The following is a 21,083-nucleotide window of genomic DNA, read 5'->3' as shown; positions in this document are numbered from 1 at the left end:
ATACGTGCTTCTATAATCAAACACCAAAACTATAACTTCACCACACATTAAATGTATTATTTAAACTCATGCATTTTCCTCTTATATTTCACCATTTAAAAATTACACAAACTAATGAAATCTTTCATTGGTGGCAAAACTCTGTATGCAGCAAAACGTTAGCATCTCATTAAGATTTTCTTTTCTTGGTTTCTAAATGAAAAGATGCAGACAGGTGACAAAATAAACGGAATAATTATTGTAGCAGCTTTATAAAATGTTGCCCAACCATGTACCACCAGAACAGCTTCAGTGCAGCTTGGCATCAATTCTGTGGAGGCATAAAGCACAACTCGTCGTTTTGTGTTTCAGTGATGGTTTAAAATAAAATTGGTCCAAAATCTCCCACGGGTGTTCTGCTGGGCTGAGATCTGGTGATTGTGAAGGTCACGGCAGATGATTCACACCGTTTTCATCCTCATCCTCGTTTCCCATGGATGTCATCCTGAAAGAGACGACTCCCATCAGGGCAAAAATATTTCATTATGGAATAAATGTGATCCCTCAGAGCAGCTTTGCATCGATTTGCAGCAAACCTTCACTCTAGAGCACCCAAACCAAATGTAGCATAACAGATTTACCAGATATCCTCCCTGCAGGGGTCAAGGGTTTCAGGCTTTCCCTTTAAGTTGTCATCTATCTGTATACAAGCATTCTAAACTAATAAAGTGGCCATGATAGATATACCTGCAAAACCTCAGTGCTAGTATTTTCCTCCACCATGCCTAAGCAGAGCACGGCTGCAGATTCCTACTCATGTTGCTAAACGGAGAAAAAGTTACGATGGAGGCCTGTTGTTGCCATCTTTGGTCACATGGTCTTTTTCCATCATAAAATCAATGCCATACTCTTATAACTTTCAAGCGTAACAGACCTCAAATAGCATTGATCTGGGGCTAAATGTGGCTTCTAGTGGTGAAGTGAAAGCTGTAAATTGAAGCAGCTCAAGTGAACATGTGAGATCAGGCCAGGCACATCTGCACTCTATGAACAGAATAATATCATGAGATTGGAAATAATTGAGTAAATTTACTATTTCAGTAAATATCAGATGTTGTTTCGGAAAACACTGCACCGACTTGGCTGCTCTTCCCCCCCTCATTTTCTCTCTAGCTCTTCACATCTGTCAATTAGTGATAATGGACCACATCGGCCAAGAGGAGACCACTCCCACACTCCCTCTCTATTCCCTCCCTCCTTGACACACAAACACACACACACACACACACACACATCCACTCTCTCTCTCCCTCTGTCTTTCTTTCTATCTCTCAGTCAGTAATAATGGAGCCCAGCAGTCCAAAGAAGATCCAGTTCGCTGTGCCTCCGCTGCAGGGACAGCTTGACCCACAGGCTGCCGAACATGTGAGTGTATCCGAGCATGTGTGGGCCAAAGAGTTTGGCTCATGCATGTGAGAGCTGAATGGGGCTTTTATGTCCTGCGTGTGTTATCGGGAATTTTCGGTGTGTGGGTGCAGAGCATGTGCGCAAGTCGGCATTATGAAAACGGCCGTTTGTGTATCTGGCTGACAGCATGTGTATTTAATGGGTATGCTGTGTTTGAGCTGCAGTGCATGTGACACTTTTAAGAGCTTTGTTTTCACATCTGTTGGTCAGGCGTTTAAGTGCAGGAGATTTATGTGACTTTGAATAAATGATATGAAGAATTACAGAAAAAAATACACACTGAAATACCATTTAAATAATTTAACAGTGACTTATTTACTGTAACTTCCATAAACTTTTACATAGTGTATTTACTCCCATCTCTTCCAGGAATCAGAAATGCTTTTCCTTGTTTGTTTTACAAGTAGCTGATGACGGAAATCCCAAGAAATCTTGCTCACCTTTTCTTCTGGGTTACTCTGGTTCAAAGGCATTCATGGTAAAATGGGATACTTCTTACTAACTGACCGTTTCCTCAATAAATGTGGAGAAGCCTGGCAGAGGCACATTTTTTCTTTAGCTGATCCTGAGTGGCTCTAAGAGGAAGAAGCATAAGCTGCTTTTACAAACAAGCTTAACCGTCATATATCAGGGAGTTGCTGCTCTTTGCTTTTTCCTGACATCTTTATGGACGTCTTTATGTTGGGGGAGTGACTGCCTCAGAAAGTGTCAGCATTCCCACAAATCACAGATAAATTTCACAGATGGTTTTAAGAGATACCATCGCACCAACCTCTCCCTGTCAAATAAACATTGAACGACAGTGTGCATTTTTTACTACTGGCTATCATTTTTTTTTTCTTTTCTGAAAAGCCACCTTCCAGTAAGGGTCAAGTGATCTTTTTAGTCATATAAGATTACAGTCTGAATGCCCTTACTGTATAGTGTTTACTTCAATGTGCAGTTGTACACCCACAGGCTGGTTCTGAGCCAGGAAAACCCAGAAAACATGCACTGTAGGGGTTAGGGACTGTTGCCAAAGTGTCTGCACATTAAATCTTTGGGAATATAGACTACGAGTTGCATTTAAAAATTAGAAATTTGGATTTGAAATGTCCTCAATATTACACTCTTCCAAAGAATGAGGTAGAGAAATAAATATTAAGTCCGGCAGTTGTTAGTTTCTGAGTTTTTCTTGTTCTTTATCACAGCGTGGTTTGTGGGAAAGTTGTGCTTTTAAACCTTGAATCAAGTAATAAAAGTTTAAGTAGCAGACTGTATTTTTAATATGCACTGGGGATCATAAACCCATAAACCTCACCCTGCTAATAAGAGTACACTGTTACGTTTACACAGATGCACAGCGTTGTGTTTCTTTACACTGCGATAGTCGGGACAGTTTGTTCCAGCTGGTATTTTTAATAAAGAATTATTTGGACAATGGACTGAAGTTGGTGTTCCCAAAGCCAACGAATGATTTCAAGGGTTAATGATGAAAATGTGTGTGTGTTTACCTCAGATCCGCCGCAGAAGACCAACTCCTGCCACTCTGCAGATCTACAGACAACCTGGCACAGGTGAGACAGGGAAAGAGGAAATGAGAAAGGGTGAGAGGTAGAGTGGGAGACGGGCTGCTGAAAAGCGGCAGCTGTAATGGAACCTTTATTAGATTACTTTTGGTAAGTGATCTGAGTGTTTAGAGCGGGCTGATGGATGCCTGCAGAGTGTGTGTTTGTGCTCTAAGCTGTTATAAATCCCTCTACACGGGAACCGACTGATTGAATAATCACGCTGATTCCATTCTGTGAGCTCAGCTCTGAGGCTGGTGCCATTACAACTGCACTGAGCTCTGCAGGCGCCCGATGTGGTTTTAAGCTCCCATTTTGTCCATTTCTAAAGAAAGAAAAATCCCAAAAATGTTGCTTAAAAGGAAAAAAAAAGCCAGAGAGCGAGACAGACAGAAACAACTTCAGTATCTTCAACACACAGAGAGAAATATTCTCAGCAGAGGGCAGCCACAAATCAGTTCACAGAATATCTCGATCTTGCTGTGCATGATTGGCTATGCTATGCACAAAAAGAATCTAAAGCTCGTGATTTTCAAGTCTTAGTTAAAGAAAGGACTGTTTTCATTTTTAAACCTTGGTTATTTTTCACTCCTTCCTCTTTATCTAGCAAATGACACTCAAAACACAACAGTGAGAGTCTTGAGAGAATCTGCACATAATTCTAAATGTTTTATCGTCTGTGGTATAAACATGAATATTCTTTTTAATCTCACCATTTCCATTAACCAATTATGACCTAAAACCACTTTAAATTTGTAGTTCTTCCTAATTTTCAGTCAGTACACCCGACGGTCTGTAGGAGGAGAAGCAGCTGGCAGCTGTGAAAGCAAGAAGCAACCACATGCTTTCAAATAAGGTCACTGGGACAGGAACTGCAGACCCAATGTTCTAAATTTGATAATTAGTTTCCATATTTTTCTACTCTTTGAAATGATGGCAGATATTTTTCACATTAAGTTAAAAAAAAAAAAAACATTACTGTGGCTGCGGTCTGCAAGCCAAAGTGTTCTTACACAAGGCACCCGACCCTGAGTTACTCCTGATGCATTCAGAGTGTCAATGTTAGATGGAAAACACTTCTGTGCTTGTATGAATGTATGGGTGAATTTGCCCTGTTACATAAGCGCTTTCAGTAGAGTAGAAAAGCAGAACTAGTCTATTTACCATTTACTGATTTCTACAGGAAATCATTTTGGTCTTAAAGTTGCATCTTTAATGTTGAAAATCCCCCAGAGCCAAAGGTCTCTGTGCTCTCAGCTTACAAGTGGTGTTTTTGAAACACACAGACACACACGTTTTCATATCTTAGTGAGGACATCTCTTCAACATAAAGCTTTCCGTAGCTGCTTACCCTAACCATCAACAATGAATGCCTAACCATAACCTAATTGTAACCCTGACACTAAAACCACATTTTGAGCCTCAAAAATGCCTTCAAACTCGTGAGGACGGGCATTTTGTCCCCATAGGTGACTGTTGGTCCCCACAAGTATAGTAGGACGTCATCTGAAACATTCACACTGAGCTGAGGTTTTTGAATCTCACAATCTATTTTGGGTGTATTAATTTTGTATGTTTGGAATTTCTTCTCATTGGCAGCAGCTGCCAAAAGACAACAACCAATAATGGACATTAATGAGTCCAATATCTGTTACAGATCTCAGGTTATCAGTTCCACAGCAAATTGTAGTTCATGCTGACTTAATGTCATCAACTCTCTAAATGTGTATTAATCTAAAGATTAAAAACATCCGGGGCTAATAACCTGTTTTATTTTTCAACGATGAAAGTTTCAGCCTAAAGAAACAGAGAAGTTTTGGTGTAGATATTCATCTCTTAGCTGATGACATTTGTCAAGCAGCTGTTAAGACACTTGTTCCTTTGTTTAAGATAAGATAATCAATCACCTGCAGATGAAACATGGGCGCAGAGCCCTGAGGAGTCCCCGTTCCAGAGAATCTGAGAATCAGTGCTTGTTACAACTCCTGCACCATATCAAGGTCAGGTTACAAGCTGTGATGCACTGGTCAAACAATAAAGCTGTTCTTTATTCTGCAAGTGTTACTGGAGTCTTTTAGATGTTCTTCTCTGTGCACCATGAAAGTAGGTGAAGTTGTGCCAGAAACCTCTGTTGCGTTTGTTTAACATTTGTTAGTGAGTAAACCAAGTGATTAAAAAAATGATACAAAGCCAAAAGACTCCAAAGGACTGCAAAATGAGACAGAAGCAAACTTCAAAAAGGGGGAAATGACTAGAATGAGATTCTAAACAGACCATAGAAGAAGAAAACACAAGATTGGCAGAAATAAGCCTCTTTTCAGGAACCTGGGAGGAGTCAGGGCATTTCCGACACAGGAACCGGAGTCAAAATGAATTCTGGAAGAATTATTTAACCCACAAGTTTCAGAAGAGTCACTAATATTTTATAAAAATTTAGGAACTTTAGGAGTGGCGACTGCAGCCCTACTGTGTTTTCTCACAGACTTTTATACAGCCAGTCTTGTTTTTGCAAACAGAGAAATCGCCCCCTACTGGTCATTAATAGGGATGCAGGTTAAAAGCGCTGCGATCCAGAAGCTACTTTTGTACTTTCTGTGTTTATACCAAATCTGTCACAGTGGCCGTCGTAACAGTCAGGCCATAATTTAAGATCTGGATACTACATCCATCTTTTGTATACAGTCTGTGGTTTCAATGAGCACGAGGACGAGTAAGCAGCGGTGGCCACCCGGAGAAATAAAATGTTATTTTCTAAATTGCACACAGACCTGCAGCCCTGACACAGACTGAGGACAGAGATAGAGTCAGCTGAGATGTAACACACATGTAGACACAGTCGTTACTATTTTAGCAGAATAATTTGCACAAACCTTTTCAGCATTTATAAGGGCAGTGGAAACACAAGCAAACAGCAGAATAGGAACCTTTTAGCTTCTTGTAACAGGTTCCTGGCACTAAAAGCTTTTGGTGCTTTGAGTGGGAATATGGCTGTTAAATCAAAGCAGACACAGAAATACAAAAAGCAGAAAAGTTGGAAGAATAACATGAAAAACTGCCAAGAGATGCAAATCGACCTAAACAAGATGCACAACAGAAACAGATGTAAAGCAATAAAAAAAATACAGATCCCATTATTGACAAATAAAAATGATGCTTAAAAATGTATTATTTATACCATATTGATATTTGAACTCATCAATAATATCATAACAGTAACTGTTCTTTTTGTTAATTTGTGATTTAAGTTTTATGTGTTTGCCAAAAAGAAAGAATTAAATAAAATAACTAATTAATTTCTCTCCAGATAAAATTTTCTATAGATAGCAATGACATGTTTTGACCACAGTAAAAATCTGACAGCCAAAAGTAGGTGCAGAAATAATAGAAAAAGATCCGAGCAGATGGTGAAGAAACAACCACAGAGACTCAAAACTGAATTGTTTTGCACCTTTGCACCTCCTCCCGTGTGGGTGTATTGTTACTGCATGCATACTGGGTGAGGGGCTTTTTACATGACCAGGGGCCTATTCTCTCATAATCCCTACATGCCTGTATGGGCGATCAATACTGATTAACACGACCAGCACCAGTACATGGGAAGTGTACAAACTGCAGCTGTGCTGTTTTTGAAGTGGATCACAGCATGGCTTCAGGCCACAGAGGAAGCCAAATTACTAAAAACCTGCTACCCATTACCTATGTGGTGTGAACTAGCTGGCAGACCCCGCCCCCCATGAGAACTGTTAATGCCAGCATTCACACTACTGAGCTGGAAACCTGTTAATAAGAAAGCAAAGAATCAAAAGAAAGAGGTGAGGTTATGGCAAATGGATTTAAGGATAAAGCTCACTTTCTGTTGTTTTATCTCTCCTGCAGATGTTGGAGATCAGAACAATGCCAGTGGAGACTCACAGGTTTGTATATATAGTTGTAAATGCACACAGATACAGGGAAAAGAGAAATTCAGCAACAGGTAAACATTTGTCAGATGAAAATAATAATAATCTTCTCTGTATAAGCAAAATAAAAATAAAAAAAGACCTCCACAATGTTAGCGACTGATAAAGTACTGCAAAACAACCTTTTAGTTACATTTCTTTTTCACATGACTGTAATCAGTCTCATCTATGACAGAAATGCAAAATATCTTTAAGGTTTTCAGTCATTTTATGAAAAAAGGAATTTAAAAATACTAACTATAAAAATTAGACAATCTTTAATAAATCTAGAAAAAAAATCTAATTTTGATTTTGTATTACTGTATCCAACTATCACTTTAACATCATAGTGTAGATGAACTGGAGGCAACCACCCATTATAATGAAGTGATTATAGTCAAGGTGTTTTTTTTTCATCCTTTTAAAAACATATTCACGTTTCAAACCATGGTTCACTGCAAAAAATAATGTATTGATTATTGAATGAAAAACAATTATTGGAAGATTTTTATGATTAAAGATTCACAACAGCAGATAAATAGATATCGTTGGACTCCACTCAGTCATTTGACGGTTAGAGGAGAATTTTCATTTTGAACTTTTGTCACAACGATGATTTTATTTTCTTTTGCTCTGCAGGCGTCAGAGTCCTCTCAGAGGAAGCAGAGCACCTATGCCCCACCCTCCATGAAAGGTAAATACACAGCTGGTTCCAGCCTCGTCTCCATTTAATTAAAAAAACCCAAAAAAACCCCAAATGTGTACAATGTGTATAAAAAGCATAAAAGTTCAATTTTCCCTCGAGGAGAGGATTATGAGGATTTATGTGGTGCATCACAAGCCCAAATGCTATCTATTGTTTTAAAAGCCACATTTTTCCTATAATTAAAACACCAACGAGATGCACCAGAAACAACAAAGACACCAGAATGTGCATTAAAACAATAATGAAAAACATGTAGCATCACTGATAGAAAAGTAAAGATTCTACATGTTTAAGGAGCTGCGACAGCGTTTGTCTTTGTAGTCTATGAAAAGGCACAGAAACAGAAATAAAAGCATCTACTGTTGATGTTTTTTTATAAATCAATTACACATCTTTGACTCAGACGAGCTTAAAGTTTTGGATAATTAGCAACAGACTCTTTATTGTATCTCTTTGGCATCATCAAAATCAGTCTGATTTGAGCGAGACCGAGCCGACAGTCTGCATGTTGTTAGAAAATGTTATCCAACCAGCAATATTCAATAACTAACACATGATTTATAGTCAGAATAAAAGCTACAAACTTGTCCTTATGCGTGTATTTTCATTCAGTCTATTGATTTTATTTTCTACAAAATTTCGATACGATATCCTCTAATGTCTGCAATGTCATTGCTTGCAGCTGTGTACACACTAGTCTCTTCCCTCCTCTCTTAAGTTTCGTGGTATCTGTATGTTCTGCCTTTAGGATGGAAGCTCTGTTTGTTTTGCTTCACATATTTGTTGTTCTTAAGATTTCCTTTCTTTAGTCTGAGTTTTGGCCTTGTTTGTTCTTTAGCCTCTGGCCCTGTTTTTCCCAGCCTGTGATCTGATTTCCAGCTGGCAGCGTGACAGAGAGAAGGTAGTCAGGGTTACTTCTAATGGCTCGTCTTTTTTCCTTTATTATCGCTCATATATATATCCTGCCACAGCGGTGGGTGTTTATATTAAAGGGAATCAGGCAAATGTTTTTTTAAAAAAGAAGAATCCTCTGAGGGCTCATTTTCAGACAGCTTTTTCTAGTCTTGGTTCGGGATGAGAGCACATGTCCTCAGGAAGATGGACACAGCTCTGGGCGTTCAAACTTCTACTTATGAGGAGAAGCCAATGACAAAATCTAGAGGAAGGGTGGCTTTAAAAGCAAAGAAAGGCAAAACAACCTGGTTCAGACAGAAGACGATGAAGTAAGGGCCCCAGCATAACATGAATAAAAATGATTCTGAACTGTTAATCATGTAATTCTAGAGTCCAAGATTACAAAATTATGAAGGTGGAACTGAGCAGAAGAGGTCCTCTTTAAAGTATGGATGGATTAATAACCACTTATGTCAAATATAGTTCATAGAAATGCTGTACTCTAGGCCTAATCGGCTGTGAATAATGGTCTGATGAATACTTTGATCAGAAGCACGGATTTGCAGGGACTTAATTGGTGGAACAGATTCATTTGTCAACTCAGGCAGCGTCTCAGCTGTCGCCAGCAAAACAATGCAAAAAGCACCCGTCTTTTAGCATGACTTTCCTGTAGCAGTTTTTGTCATTTTGTTATCGTCGCTGGAGCTGAATAATTGATGAAACTATTATAGAGATTCTACATGGAAAGCAGGAATCAGAGGAAGTGATGCAACTGCTGCAGAACAGGAGAGGCTGATTGAGAAAAAAGAGGGAAAAAAACACACTGGTGATTTTTTTATATCCGGGGAGCACGGACAACTCTGCTTTAGGAGTACGCAGAAAAAGGTGTGTGTTTTAAGGGGGAAATTACAATGAGGAAAGAAAAAGAACGCAGCACATATAAGTCTGTGCAGAGAGTGCAGCACTGACTTGATTCCGGGAAGTGGAGACTGTAAAAGCTTTTCTTTTATTGATCCCAGCTGAGTGAGTGTGTATGTAAGACTAAGTGAAAGAGGGAGAGAGAGAGAGAGAGAGAGAGAGAGAGCGAGAAAGAGTGTGTGTGTGTGTGTGTGTGTGGCTAATAGTCTCTTGAGTAACTGCCTATGCACTAAATCCATAGCAAGCATTTACATTTTGTTGGATAAGGAAAAAAACTTTTATTTATAAATCTACTGTCCCAGCGCGGTGTTTCATGTTTTCTCTCACTGTCGTACTTTTTTTTTTTTTTAAATATTATATTTCATTAAAGCCTCATCAGGCACACACTGTTGACAAAACAAAAACCTTAATTCAAACAATAAACAATTTTTATCATTTTTAAATACACATAGTATTTAATAGTTTTAGTCTTCACTTTCTCAGGGTTCATTATTATTATTATTATTATTGTTATTATTATTAATATACTTTTAAGTTTTTAAGTTTAGTTCCAACTATATTAACCTTGATCTGTGTGTGATTCAATATTATATTTGACAAACTTATAAAATACAAAAGTTCTTCCTTAAGAGCCTAAACTTTTACAGTAAATCAGCAACTGCTAAAAATCTACAAGTGATAGTTTAGGGAGCTTGAAAAGAAAAAGCGTATGGATTTTTTAGGTTTCTTGAAGACTTTTTACCTCTCACCCAAGAAGCTTCTTCAAATCTGAGAGCAATTGGTGGAGAGTCCCAGATTTTAAGACCTATGCGAGTGTTCCCAGGAGGGTCATGGACCCCCTATTGATCCTCTACCTAATCACATGAGCCAAGGTGTGAAAATGGGTGTGGGTCACAATCAGCCAAGGTTTCGGATGAACCCATTGTGAAATCTAGCCCCACCCTATCATGTGACTTCCTGAGGTCAAAAGGCCCAGGATGTGAGTGGGCTTTAAGGCGTCTGGGAAGGGATCTCAAAACTGGATTATAGATGGCAGACAGTTGGTGTCGTAAGCCTCTGTTCAAAGATGGTCGTTCACAGTGGACATAGATGCTTCTTTCACTCCTCTTTCAAACCATCACTCTTCTTTGTCCAAAATGTGAACATCCTCGAAAGAGTGACCTTAGTCCTTTAGATGCAGATGACTCTCTACCAATTGCTCTTAGAACTAAAGAAGCTTCTCGGATGAGAGGTTAAACATCTTCAAGAAACCTAAAAAGGTCCAGATGCTTTTGTTTCCAAGCTCCTTAGACCAGCGGTCCCCAACCTTTTTTGCGCCACGGACCGGTTTATGCTCGACAATATTTTCACGGACCGGCCTTTAAGGTGTCGCGGATAAATACAACAAAATAAAACTAGTACCGGTACCAAAAAAAGAAGATTTATTCATAACACACGTGAAAAGACTCAGGAAAACCGAGTTAACGATAAAAACGATAACAAAATAACGCTGAAAACCGATAAAAACCCTGAAAACTATACATTTCACACCTGAGCCTCAACTCTCGCGGCCCGGTACCAAATGACTCACGGACCGGTACCGGTCCGAGGCCCGGGGGTTGGGGACCGCTGCCTTAGACTACATTCAACTGGATGACTGAGAACCTTCACAGACTTCTTCTACAAGTGATACATATTCCTCTGGTTTAACTCTGATGTTACTAGAAGCCAAATCTGTTTTGCTCTCCTTCAGTTTAACTTTTTGGTCTTCTAATTTGGTCCCTTTCATTTTCATTCTACAAATTCCTTTTTACTTTTGCTATCTTGAGCTGTTTCTGCGCTAAAGTGATGTGCCTGTAGTTGAAGTGTATCTCCACTAGAGGTGCTCTTCTCTCCTCAGAGCTTCAGCTGGGGGTGGAGCAACACCTTCTGGGGGCAGGGCTCTGTGAGACAGACAGCGAGCTCAGCCCAGTCACAGCAGAGCTCTATGTTACCGCTGCAATGTGGGGTAATCACAATGGGCCAGAGGAAGCCAATGGGAATGAGGCGAGTCTGCTGTTAGCCAATCAAGAGAGAGGAGTGGCAGAGAGCAACAGTTCAGGGGGTAAAATATTTTTAGCTGGACATACATAACACCAACTGGTCAGCAGCGTACTCCAAAAAACCCCAAACCAATCACTTTTGTCTAGTTGTAACACAATAATGACTTACTTTGTCTTCAAGGTCAGCTAGTTTAGTGACTTCCATGCCAACTAAATGGCATAGAGTAAAATTGAAACCCAAAACACAGTTCTCATACCATAATCTGACTTTTTGGAGTAAACAGTTGGCCTTACACACACACACACACACACACACACACACACACAAATACACACACACACACATGCACACACGCATGTTCATTTCAAGACTAAATTATGATATTGTGAAGTTGCCAGCAGCAAAAGCCAGATTAAGTTGCATGCAAGTACTGCAGATAAAGTGTCATAAAATAAAATAACAAGAAACAAAATTATATTTGCATTTATGCACGGTATTACCTTTTGGACTATGGGTATACAGCCAGTGCAGACATGCTTGTGCAGTCCTCTAAAAGACCTAACATTAAATAGCCCATCAGTGATGATGCTATTTAAATTGCTAACCTGAACACTTTCCACTGTTTTTAACACTCACTTCACTACAAAGTAATTGTTTGTTATGACTTTTGTACCTTCATGTGTAGGGATATTAAACAGCACAAACATTTGGCCAACACCGGTGACACTACAGGGCTATAGCATGTAGACGAAGGTCTGCAAAGTTGTGTGTAGGACCAATGCACAGCCCTGCTGCAGATCTAGCTATGCTTGCATACGCAGAAACTATATCAGTGTCATTTATAGTACTGCATTGAATATAATAATAGGTATGGACCTACAGGCCAGGAGATCCATGTTATTTTCCTTTCTAAATTAGGACCCATGTATTCAGGCCTGGCCAGACACTTGTGAGCAAGCTCCCCTCCAAGGTCAGGCTGAAGGGGGTTATTATCTTCTGAGCAAGCATGACCCATTATCCTCAGGAGATCCTCCAGGGGCCACAGACAGCATAGTTAGAAAGGGGGGGGGGGGGGGGGGGGATTCATGCTGAAAGCAGACTGTTGAAGTGCCTTTTTTAAATAAGACTGGCGCCTCCTGCCTTGGAGGTTTTCAGGTCACACACAGATGAGAGAAGACTCAGGTATAGCTGGAGAGATTACCTGTCCCAGCAGAAAGGCCACAGGATCCACTATGAGGAATATGAAAGTGTTGGAGAAAGACATTTACAGTACTGTGCACTAAAGTACACTGAAACTGAACCTTGGATAGACGATAATGAGTGCATAGATGCAGTGCAAACAGTTTACTGATTAGCCCAAGGACATTATTTCCATGAAACAAACTGTAATGGGATGTAGTTGTATCGAGTTTGCTCATTAAAATAATAAACAAGCTCGCATTTTGCCAGTGCAAAAACATTTCAAAGTTGTGTTTGCACTCAGCTTTAAGTCTTCTCTCCTTCCTGTATAGCCATGAAATTAACTGTTGTTCAGGATTTATTAGCGGAGTTTTACTTCTGACAGCAGAGTTATGCAGACACACCAGTGTATAAATTCAAACGACATCGATCACTACAGCAAAGATTCAATGCAGTACTATAAATTAAGCTCTAGTCTCTCAGCTGCCTGCTCTTATCAGCCACCGCAGCCTAGTCCTGAGAAAACCACCTCCCAGCAGGTGAGCTGGGAAAGCTGAACATCGAGCAGCTAAAGAACCAGATATTTTTCTTAGCTTAGTCTATTAGAAAGGAAGAACTGCGACTGTAAACAGCTGCTGCTTTTACTCGAATCCTGAGTGTCCAAAATCTGCTATTTCTCTAAAATAATCACTGATGCACATACTCTAACCTTCACTGTATGCTCACATTTCCATACTAACAGTCTGTGATTTGAAATTTGTTGAGAAGAGACTACTAACAGCACAACTCCTGTGTCTCCCTCTCTTATCTTCTTGTGGCTTTGCATGATATTCCACTCCTCTGCCTTCTTCCATCCTTCCTCTTCTCTTCCCATTTCTCAGATTTGTCATGTGACCACAAAAAGGAAGTGTCCAGTCCGGACTCTGTCTCCCGATAGCCGCCTTTCATCTCCTCGTCTCTCAGTAACCGACTTTCCCCTTCATCTTTCTCACTGGTGTTCATCACATCCTATTAACACTCTGCTTCACTCTTATGCTACACCTATATGCAGTATGATTTGATTTGGTAGCAGCTCTCACGCGCTTTCATGCGCACACACATGCACATAAAAGATTTTAGCTGGATGTACCAACTTTAAAAACTTTGGCTGTAAAAATAAAGATTATATTCAAGCACGTCTTTGTCCTACTTTCTCAAGACCGTTTAAAAAAAACATACGTTTAGGCTGAAACATTTTTGCATTTGGGGTTTGGCTTCATGTTGAGTGTGGTTTTAAGCAACAGCACATTTTTATCCTTCCCCAACAAAAAAACAAAAAACAAAATGTCTGACGATGTCCTATTCCTCCTTTAAATATGAAGCCATGTGGGATAGAGCAGAGCAGACTGAGACAACCATTAAGAGATTAAAGCATTTATATCCGCAGCGACGTGACTATCTGGAGATCAGCATCTGCACATCACTGCATTAACATGTGGAGTTGTAAAGGAGTGCTTGGTTTATGCAGCACGAGTCCTGGTGTTTTTAAATCCCAAGGCCGTGAGAGGGGGGAAATAAAAACAATCCACAGACAGGATGTGCTGTGAGAAGAAGTGGCTTTACTATCACAGGTGGTTAAATGCATCGTTATCTGGTTTATCTTTGAATCCTGCTTAAAACTGCATCCTGTCAAAAGTGGCAAAAGTTCAGGTTAGGCAGCTTAAAACTGCCTTCATAATGCAAAACTGAGTTAGGAGTTTTAGTTAGAAAGTCAAAATTTCCAGAAAACCTGACATTTTGACTCATGGATGGAAAAAAAAGAACAAGAGAAAAAAAGGACTTTTTATATATAAATACTTAGCATCTTATAATAATGTCACACTATTAAGAATTATACAGTATTATAAGTACAGATATATCATTATGACAATGGTTATGATTATTATTAGCAGTGATGCCTTTACACGGTGTAACAGTAACAGATGGATAAACAAATCTGTATTTATAAACGGGAATACTAAGGAGGACTATGATAACTGTATGGGATCAGCAAGCGCTACCAAATACTTTTGTGTGTTCATTATTTTTATTTTTTGTCCTCCAGTTAATGAGAATTAGGAGAAAAACTCGAAGGTCTTCATCAATTACTGTGATCTCACCAGGTTAACTCTTTCCTTGCACTTCTGATTCATGGACATAATGGCAAAATTCATATTTTCCACTTTTAAAAGTCTAAGAATTCCCATTTGGTGTTCGGAAAGGTTGATGGTGGAACAAATCACTTCACCTCTCACAAAAGCAGCCCAATGTGGCACACACATCTCAGATTTTCACACTTCCTTTGTGTTATTAATATACAGTCCATCGTTAGGTGGTTGCTAGGCGGATTGTGAAGTAGTCAAATAGTTAATGTCACGATATATTGTGTATATAAAAGGCTTGTTGATATAAGTGCATGTTACAGTCATGCAATTAAAATCATAATATGCTTTTAGAAGTTGTTATAGGAGCACAAGCTACAAATGTGTAATTTTGAGAAGCATGATGATGTCATCATATGGGGTGAAAGATGTACCTGTGTGCCAGATCATGTAGGAGGAGTTTACAAACAGATTTTTGTATCATTGTAAGACCTTTTTTTTTTTTAATGTATTGACTTTTTTGGAGGCACTGACCACAGTGTCTGTCACGTTTTTAAAACCTGGTTTCTTGGTTACTGTTGCAAAGCTTTATCTAGAAAAAGTATGTGTCACAGATCTTTCTGATTACTACTGAAACCCAACAAATTATCTACAAACTTGTGCTGACAATTCATGTCCATGAACACAAATAACTATTTCAGATTCTGCGTGGACAGCAGGGTGTTTCATTATAAGCCATAATTGCAGTGTTATTATCTTTCCTGCTCTCACCTGTAGTTTGGGTTTGGTCATCTCTCTGTGCGTCTCTTTCCCGCTCGGTCTCCTCACCTCCAGCTGCAGCTGACAGCTGCCCCTCCTTATTCTGCCAGAGGTCTCTTCCTGTTCTGGGCAAACATTTCAACTCTGAATAACCATCAGCTGACCAACTTTTCTCAAAGTTTATCTTGGTTGATTTACAGTTCAAAATAAAAGTTGAGCTGATGTCAGACATGTGACCTTACAGCTGGCTCAGTGTCATTTAAACCACTGCCTTGATAAGACTCTAACAAGAATTAATTTATGTTATTATTCTATTGATTTGAGAAAAATATTTTAAAATGAGAGAAGAGTAAAAATGCTAAGAAATAAACATAAAAGTCTGACTGAGCTCTTACTCGGATTTCAGTCTCTAATCTCACAATTAAAGGCTCGCTTCACACGTCCATGATGCTGACACTGTTCATTATGCAACAAATGAGGAAAGATTGTAAAGAAGCTACACGTATGAGCTACACGCATTTACCGTCTGATACGATAAGGCTGTAGTTGTGTTTGGATGTTTACCTCTCATTTTCCAGTGTAGTACAGTGTTCTCCTTTAATGACTTCTAACTGCTAGAAAACTAAAACTTGGATGCTGCCCATCAAACCTAAACTCTTGTACTCATGCAGCTCATGGAGGAGTCGGGTGGGAGCTTACAGGGCTGAGGAATAACTGCATAACAGGCATGAAAAAATTGTTTAAACAGAGTAAATATCCGTAAATACTTGGACATCATTGCCTTTTTGAACCACTAAGGGAGTTCGCCTTGTAATCGGAAGGTTGCCGGTTCGAGCCCCGGCTTGGACAGTCTCGGTCGTTGTGTCCTTGGGCAAGACACTTCACCCATTGCCTACTGGTGGTGGTCAGAGGGCCCGGTGGCGCCAGTGTCCGGCAGCCTCGCCTCTATCAGTGCGCCCCACGGTGGCTACAATGTAGCTTGCCATCACCAGTGTGTGTGAATGGGTGGATGACTGGTTGTGTAAAGCGCTTTGGGGTCCTTAGGGACTAGTAAAGCGCTATACAAATACAGGCCATTTACCATTTTTAAATGGTCATTTGTGCTACTGAACATGAATGTATTTCAGTAGTCAGAAGCCAAAGACATCGGCTTTATAACAATAATATTGTAAAGCTGTCGTTCATTAAGTATTTATTATATAAAGCTTCTCTTGTTTTGTCAAAACACGAGCTTCTCTAGTGTTTTGACAACACGACAGAAAGCTTTTACAAAGATTGAAGTGCTACACTCAAGTTAATTATATGACAATATTATGATCATGTAATGGTTTCTTTTCATTGCGTAGGTAATTAAATGCATACACCTTCAAGGTGTATGAGAATCATTCGAATACAGTAGAAACTGAAATTCACTCAGCAGACTTTGGTACATTTGTCGCGTGTGTCTGTGCAGGTAAGCTGGAAAGCTCTGTGCCAGAGGAAGAGGAGGAAGGCAGCGCTCAGGACGACTAGTCCAGCAGAGAAACCTCAGCACTGAACAGGCGGCCAAATTTATTTGTGGATATTCTGGACAAACCCCAAGACGGATTCAAACACCCATCTCCATCCAAGTCAAGCACCTACTGTGCATGTCCGGGCTTGTTGGGAAAGCTGACCTGTGTGGGGGTTATAGAAAGCTCAGTTAAGGTTTTAATCACAGTAGGTAAAGAAACGTGTTCAACCAGCATCTCCTCCTTCACTTTAAACAAAAGGGGAACAGCCCAGCTGACAGTCACCTGACCACAACTAACACCCAAGTACATAACAATTAAAATGAGCTCAGATTTAGTTCACAAATAAGGGCAGAAATGTTTTTTTCTTAAACAGAATTGATTAAAAAAAAGAACCTTAAACTGTCCCAGATGACTTTTAAATGCTTCTGGTGGGAAACTAAACATTATCATCTCAAGCTTGTCCTAATATATGAAGGAAAATTGTTTATACAATTGTTTGTTTATACATTTTATATCATTTTAAAGTTTTTAAATATCAAGGAGGAAATGAATCTAGGTACATTTAATTCTACCTAGATTACATTAGCTACATTGGATAGCAACTAGATATAACATGGGATCTAATACATAGTTGGCAAATTTCAAAAATATAGAATGAAAATATAGCAGAAATGTTATCATCCAACTTCTCTTCTACATGATTAGGAGGATTTTCAAATATGTATTTATACATGTATTAATTTTAATTTGTATACATTTCCCATCAGAAGTTTTCAAAATGTCCACCGTGAGATTGCAGCTTGTTGGCAAAGCATATCTTAAACACACAAAATACTGCAATAAATATTGCAATAAATATTGCAGTATTTTGATCGAAGGTTGCATTGATTGTCGGGTTGACCCTAAAGGTTTATAAGACATTCTTCAAACATTCTGTCATCTAACTGGAAAAGCACAAATATTACTGGCTACACTCAGGAGCAAAGGTCATTGTCCCTCCCCCTTCTTTTTGTGTCTTATTAAACTGCACACCATGTAAAAGTTCTGTTGTGTTGCATTTAATTTTAAAAGTGTTCTTGAGATTTGATTCCAGCAGTTTGTTGCTGACATTAGAAATGTCAACTTATTATAGCTTTTCATCATTTTACTCACTGAATGGTTTCAAAAATCTGCATCCAATCACTGGAAACTGCCACTTTAATTTGCTGCAATTCTGTATCATGATACATTTGTCTACATCTACTTTTGTTTTTCTTCAAATAAACTGGATTTGATGAGGAATTTCTAAATGTACCACGTATTATTATAATGGATTGCTTTGAAGATGAGTTATGTTTTTTATTACCATATGTTGTTCTTCTGCGTACGTGATCGGCGTCACCGGCACTTATAAATAACTGCAATAACTTGTCAAATTTGACAACATATATGCTACACCCTTAGCCACCAGGAATTTACTGTATACTTTTTGTCTTCATCTTGGATGCCTCCTGGTGGCTTTTCTATGACACTGCAAGGCTACCAAAGTAGTTTTGTTAGGAATGCCATAAAATCTTGAATAATTGAATAAAATAACACAAAGTAACAAAAAGCAATATCTTATTATTGATTTTTTTGAACAGTTGTTTACTTGTAGATCATTGCAGGAGTCCTGAGTAGATTGGTTACCTGCTGCTTAAAGTCTAACTTGTCACCTGACTGTGAATTACCCTTGTGTGTTCATACTTACCGGTTTTTACCTCATTCATCGCAGGTAGTGGCACACACTCAGAGTTCAGGTCTGACACAGCCCTAAAGTTTATTTTATTCATGTCATTTTAAGTTACAAGTTGGAATCAGAAACACAAAAAAAAAAATAAAGAGAAGAAAAAAAAAAAAAGAAGTTATAAAGTAAAACAGCAACCATTCCACATCAAATTGCAGAATGTGTCCACGGATCTGTCCTTACAAGCTCATAATGCAAACTACTGACTCGCCACAGAAGAAACACCTTTTTGAACATTTTTCTGTGTTCCTGCTACATTCTGTAAATATGACTTCACTTTGCAGCCACTTGCAGAATAACTCCAGCAGTGGTTAAAAGTCATGAGTAGTATGCAGAATGAACCTTCAGACAGAGCCTTGGGGTTAGTATTACACTAGCAAAGGGCTAACTTAAGGAGAGTAAGGTTTGTGTCTCATTACGTAGCCCCTGCTGTGCTCTGATTGAGGAAGAAAATAAAAATCAGACTGCACTTTGTAAAAGTTGTCCATCTGTCCTTTAAGGTCCCACACAACCGTCGCAAATATGTAAGAGTCATTGGTGGATGCCCCTTCGACCAGAATTTGCAAATCCAGTGAAAGCGGCACTGAGGGTGAATAATAATTTTTTTTTTATTCTTATTGCAGCTCCAGTTCATCTTATGTTTTTTTATTAGTGTTAGGTGGTTAAAATGACCTTAGTATTAAAGTTAAACAGTTATATAACTGGACTATAGATGGTCAGCTATCATCAGCTGCTGCTAAGGTGCCTTTGAGTAAGGCGTGCTTCCCCCAGCTGCTTCAGTAGGGCTTCAAAAGAACAACGAAGCTCCTTTCCAGGAGCCACGAGTGGACTCGTTCTGATTAGGGGTTATTTTGCAGTTTTACTCTACCGCAGACAACATGTAGCACCTACTGCAGCGTCAGTCAGGGGAGCTGAGGGGAATACTTGCAAGTGTTTTCTTTTGCTTGTTCCCACTGTAAGAGTTTAACAGAGCTGCCGCAGAGCTGGCATCAAACACTGAAAACGCCCCAAAAATGGCATTTCTCACCACTTGTCAACACTCCAATCCTTCCAAGCCCTGATACACACTTTTCTTTTTTTTAGTGTCAACACATTTGGCAAATCGTCATTGTCGTCGTCATAAAAATAACAAAACATAAACATTAAAAACAGACAGCTTCACATCAAAGTAGAATACAGATATTATATCTTTACCCACAAAATGTTCATGTTACGACTAGCTAGAAAAAAAAGAAAGAAAACATCACCATGTTATACAAGTGTGTGTCCGTCTGAATATGTGTGTGTGTGTGTGTGTGTGTGTGTGTGTGTGCGTGTGTTTGTTTGCTAGGAAATGGTCGAAGATTAGTGTTTGGAACCGTAGATCTGCTCGGGATTGTGTATCTGTACGCGTGTGTAAACTCAGATTAACGAGCAACATGTCTTTCAGTATCAACACAGGAATCCTCACCCCGCATCCATAAAAGAAATATAATAAGAATAATAATAAACCCCACAAAAACATCAGAATCATTTGCATTCTCAAAGTAAGCATCCAAAAATCCATCACCACATAGTAGTTATCAGCTGGCTACTAAAGTTCTCAAAACTTTCATTGCAGAATTAAAAAAAACTAAAAAAAACAAAGGAGAAAAAAAAATATTTTAGTGTCAACTATATATATATACTATATATTTATACTTTTGTTCTTTTATACCAACCAAACATTATGTATTTTTTGTGTTGCTATGGTCGTGGTCCCTGGCAACATCATGGAAACGGTACGATTAAAATAAAGACACTGATCCCCCAACTTCATCCAGCTCGTGTGTTTCTGTTCATATGTTGTGTTTTTTCCCTCCTCTTTTTAATTTGAGCACTTGTGTTTCATACGCTCTTCTTATATTTTGAGTGGATTTGTTTTCAATGCTACGCGTTTAGTGTTAAATGCCGACAGTGTTGCTTTTTTGTCCGAACACGCTGAGGCTTTGTAGGCATAGATTAGTGTGTTTAGTTTGGATTTAGTGTACTCTGGTAGTGTGTATTTGTTTTGTCTGTACCCCCATTCAATAGCAGACTATAAGGTATGCCTTTGTGTGGTTAGTGTCTGTGTGTGTGTCTATGCATTAGCGCTGATGCTCTGTTTGTAGACGGCGTGGTAGGCGTTTCGCAACAGGACGTAAGGGAAACAGGACTCCAGCAGGTCCATGGTGAGGAAGGGAGACTCCTGCACAATCTGAAGCAGAAACGAAATGCAGAACAACTCTTAGACGATTGGAAATATACGGTAATACTCAGAAGTATACTTGAATGTTAA

At 39.1% G+C, this 21,083-nt stretch overlaps 2 protein-coding genes across 6 annotated transcripts in view; one reads left to right on the top strand and one right to left on the bottom strand.

The window, feature by feature from the left end:
• Positions 1-1,254: 1,254 nt before the first annotated feature.
• On the top strand, positions 1,255-18,904 carry ppp1r1c (protein phosphatase 1, regulatory (inhibitor) subunit 1C). 2 transcript variants are annotated; one of them, XM_084949350.1, is made up of 6 exons: positions 1,255-1,404; positions 2,945-3,002; positions 6,870-6,907; positions 7,571-7,625; positions 11,329-11,532; positions 13,532-16,975. In XM_084949350.1, exons 1-6 carry the CDS (start codon positions 1,324-1,326, stop codon positions 13,585-13,587), a joined length of 492 nt encoding a protein of 163 aa, XP_084805476.1. In that variant the 5' UTR covers positions 1,255-1,323; the 3' UTR covers positions 13,588-16,975. The 2 variants fall into 2 exon arrangements, with proteins under 2 accessions (XP_084805476.1, XP_084805477.1); XM_084949351.1 differs by lacking the exons at positions 11,329-11,532; positions 13,532-16,975 and adding an exon at positions 16,983-18,904 and having other exon boundaries at positions 1,257-1,404.
• nckap1 (NCK-associated protein 1) overlaps positions 18,796-21,083 on the bottom strand; it is a 39,708-nt gene continuing 37,420 nt past the window's right edge. For all 4 annotated transcript variants that reach the window (XM_084949344.1, XM_084949345.1, XM_084949346.1 and 1 more), the window contains one exon: positions 18,796-21,002. In XM_084949344.1, the coding sequence (XP_084805470.1) occupies positions 20,886-21,002 (117 nt within the window). In that variant the 3' untranslated portion in view covers positions 18,796-20,885. The remainder of the gene's footprint in view (positions 21,003-21,083) is intronic.

The sequence above is a fragment of the Perissodus microlepis genome, chromosome 13 (assembly GCF_051167445.1).
Source record: "Perissodus microlepis isolate ML-2025 ecotype Zambia chromosome 13, ASM5116744v1, whole genome shotgun sequence".
NCBI classification, from domain to species: Eukaryota; Metazoa; Chordata; class Actinopteri; order Cichliformes; family Cichlidae; genus Perissodus; species Perissodus microlepis.
This window is presented reverse-complemented; position numbering and strand designations above follow the sequence as displayed.

What these genes read in the sequence shown, in the direction of transcription:
- ppp1r1c (XM_084949350.1), top strand. Translation starts at nt 1,324, where the DNA reads ATGGAGCCCAGCAGTCCAAAGAAGATCCAGTTCGCTGTGCCTCCGCTG. An exon ending in CTACAGACAACCTGGCACAG is followed by an intron (nt 3,003 to 6,869) that starts GTGAGACAGGGA and finishes TCTCTCCTGCAG; the next exon opens with ATGTTGGAGATCAGAACAAT. An exon ending in ATGCCAGTGGAGACTCACAG is followed by an intron (nt 6,908 to 7,570) that starts GTTTGTATATAT and finishes TTTGCTCTGCAG; the next exon opens with GCGTCAGAGTCCTCTCAGAG.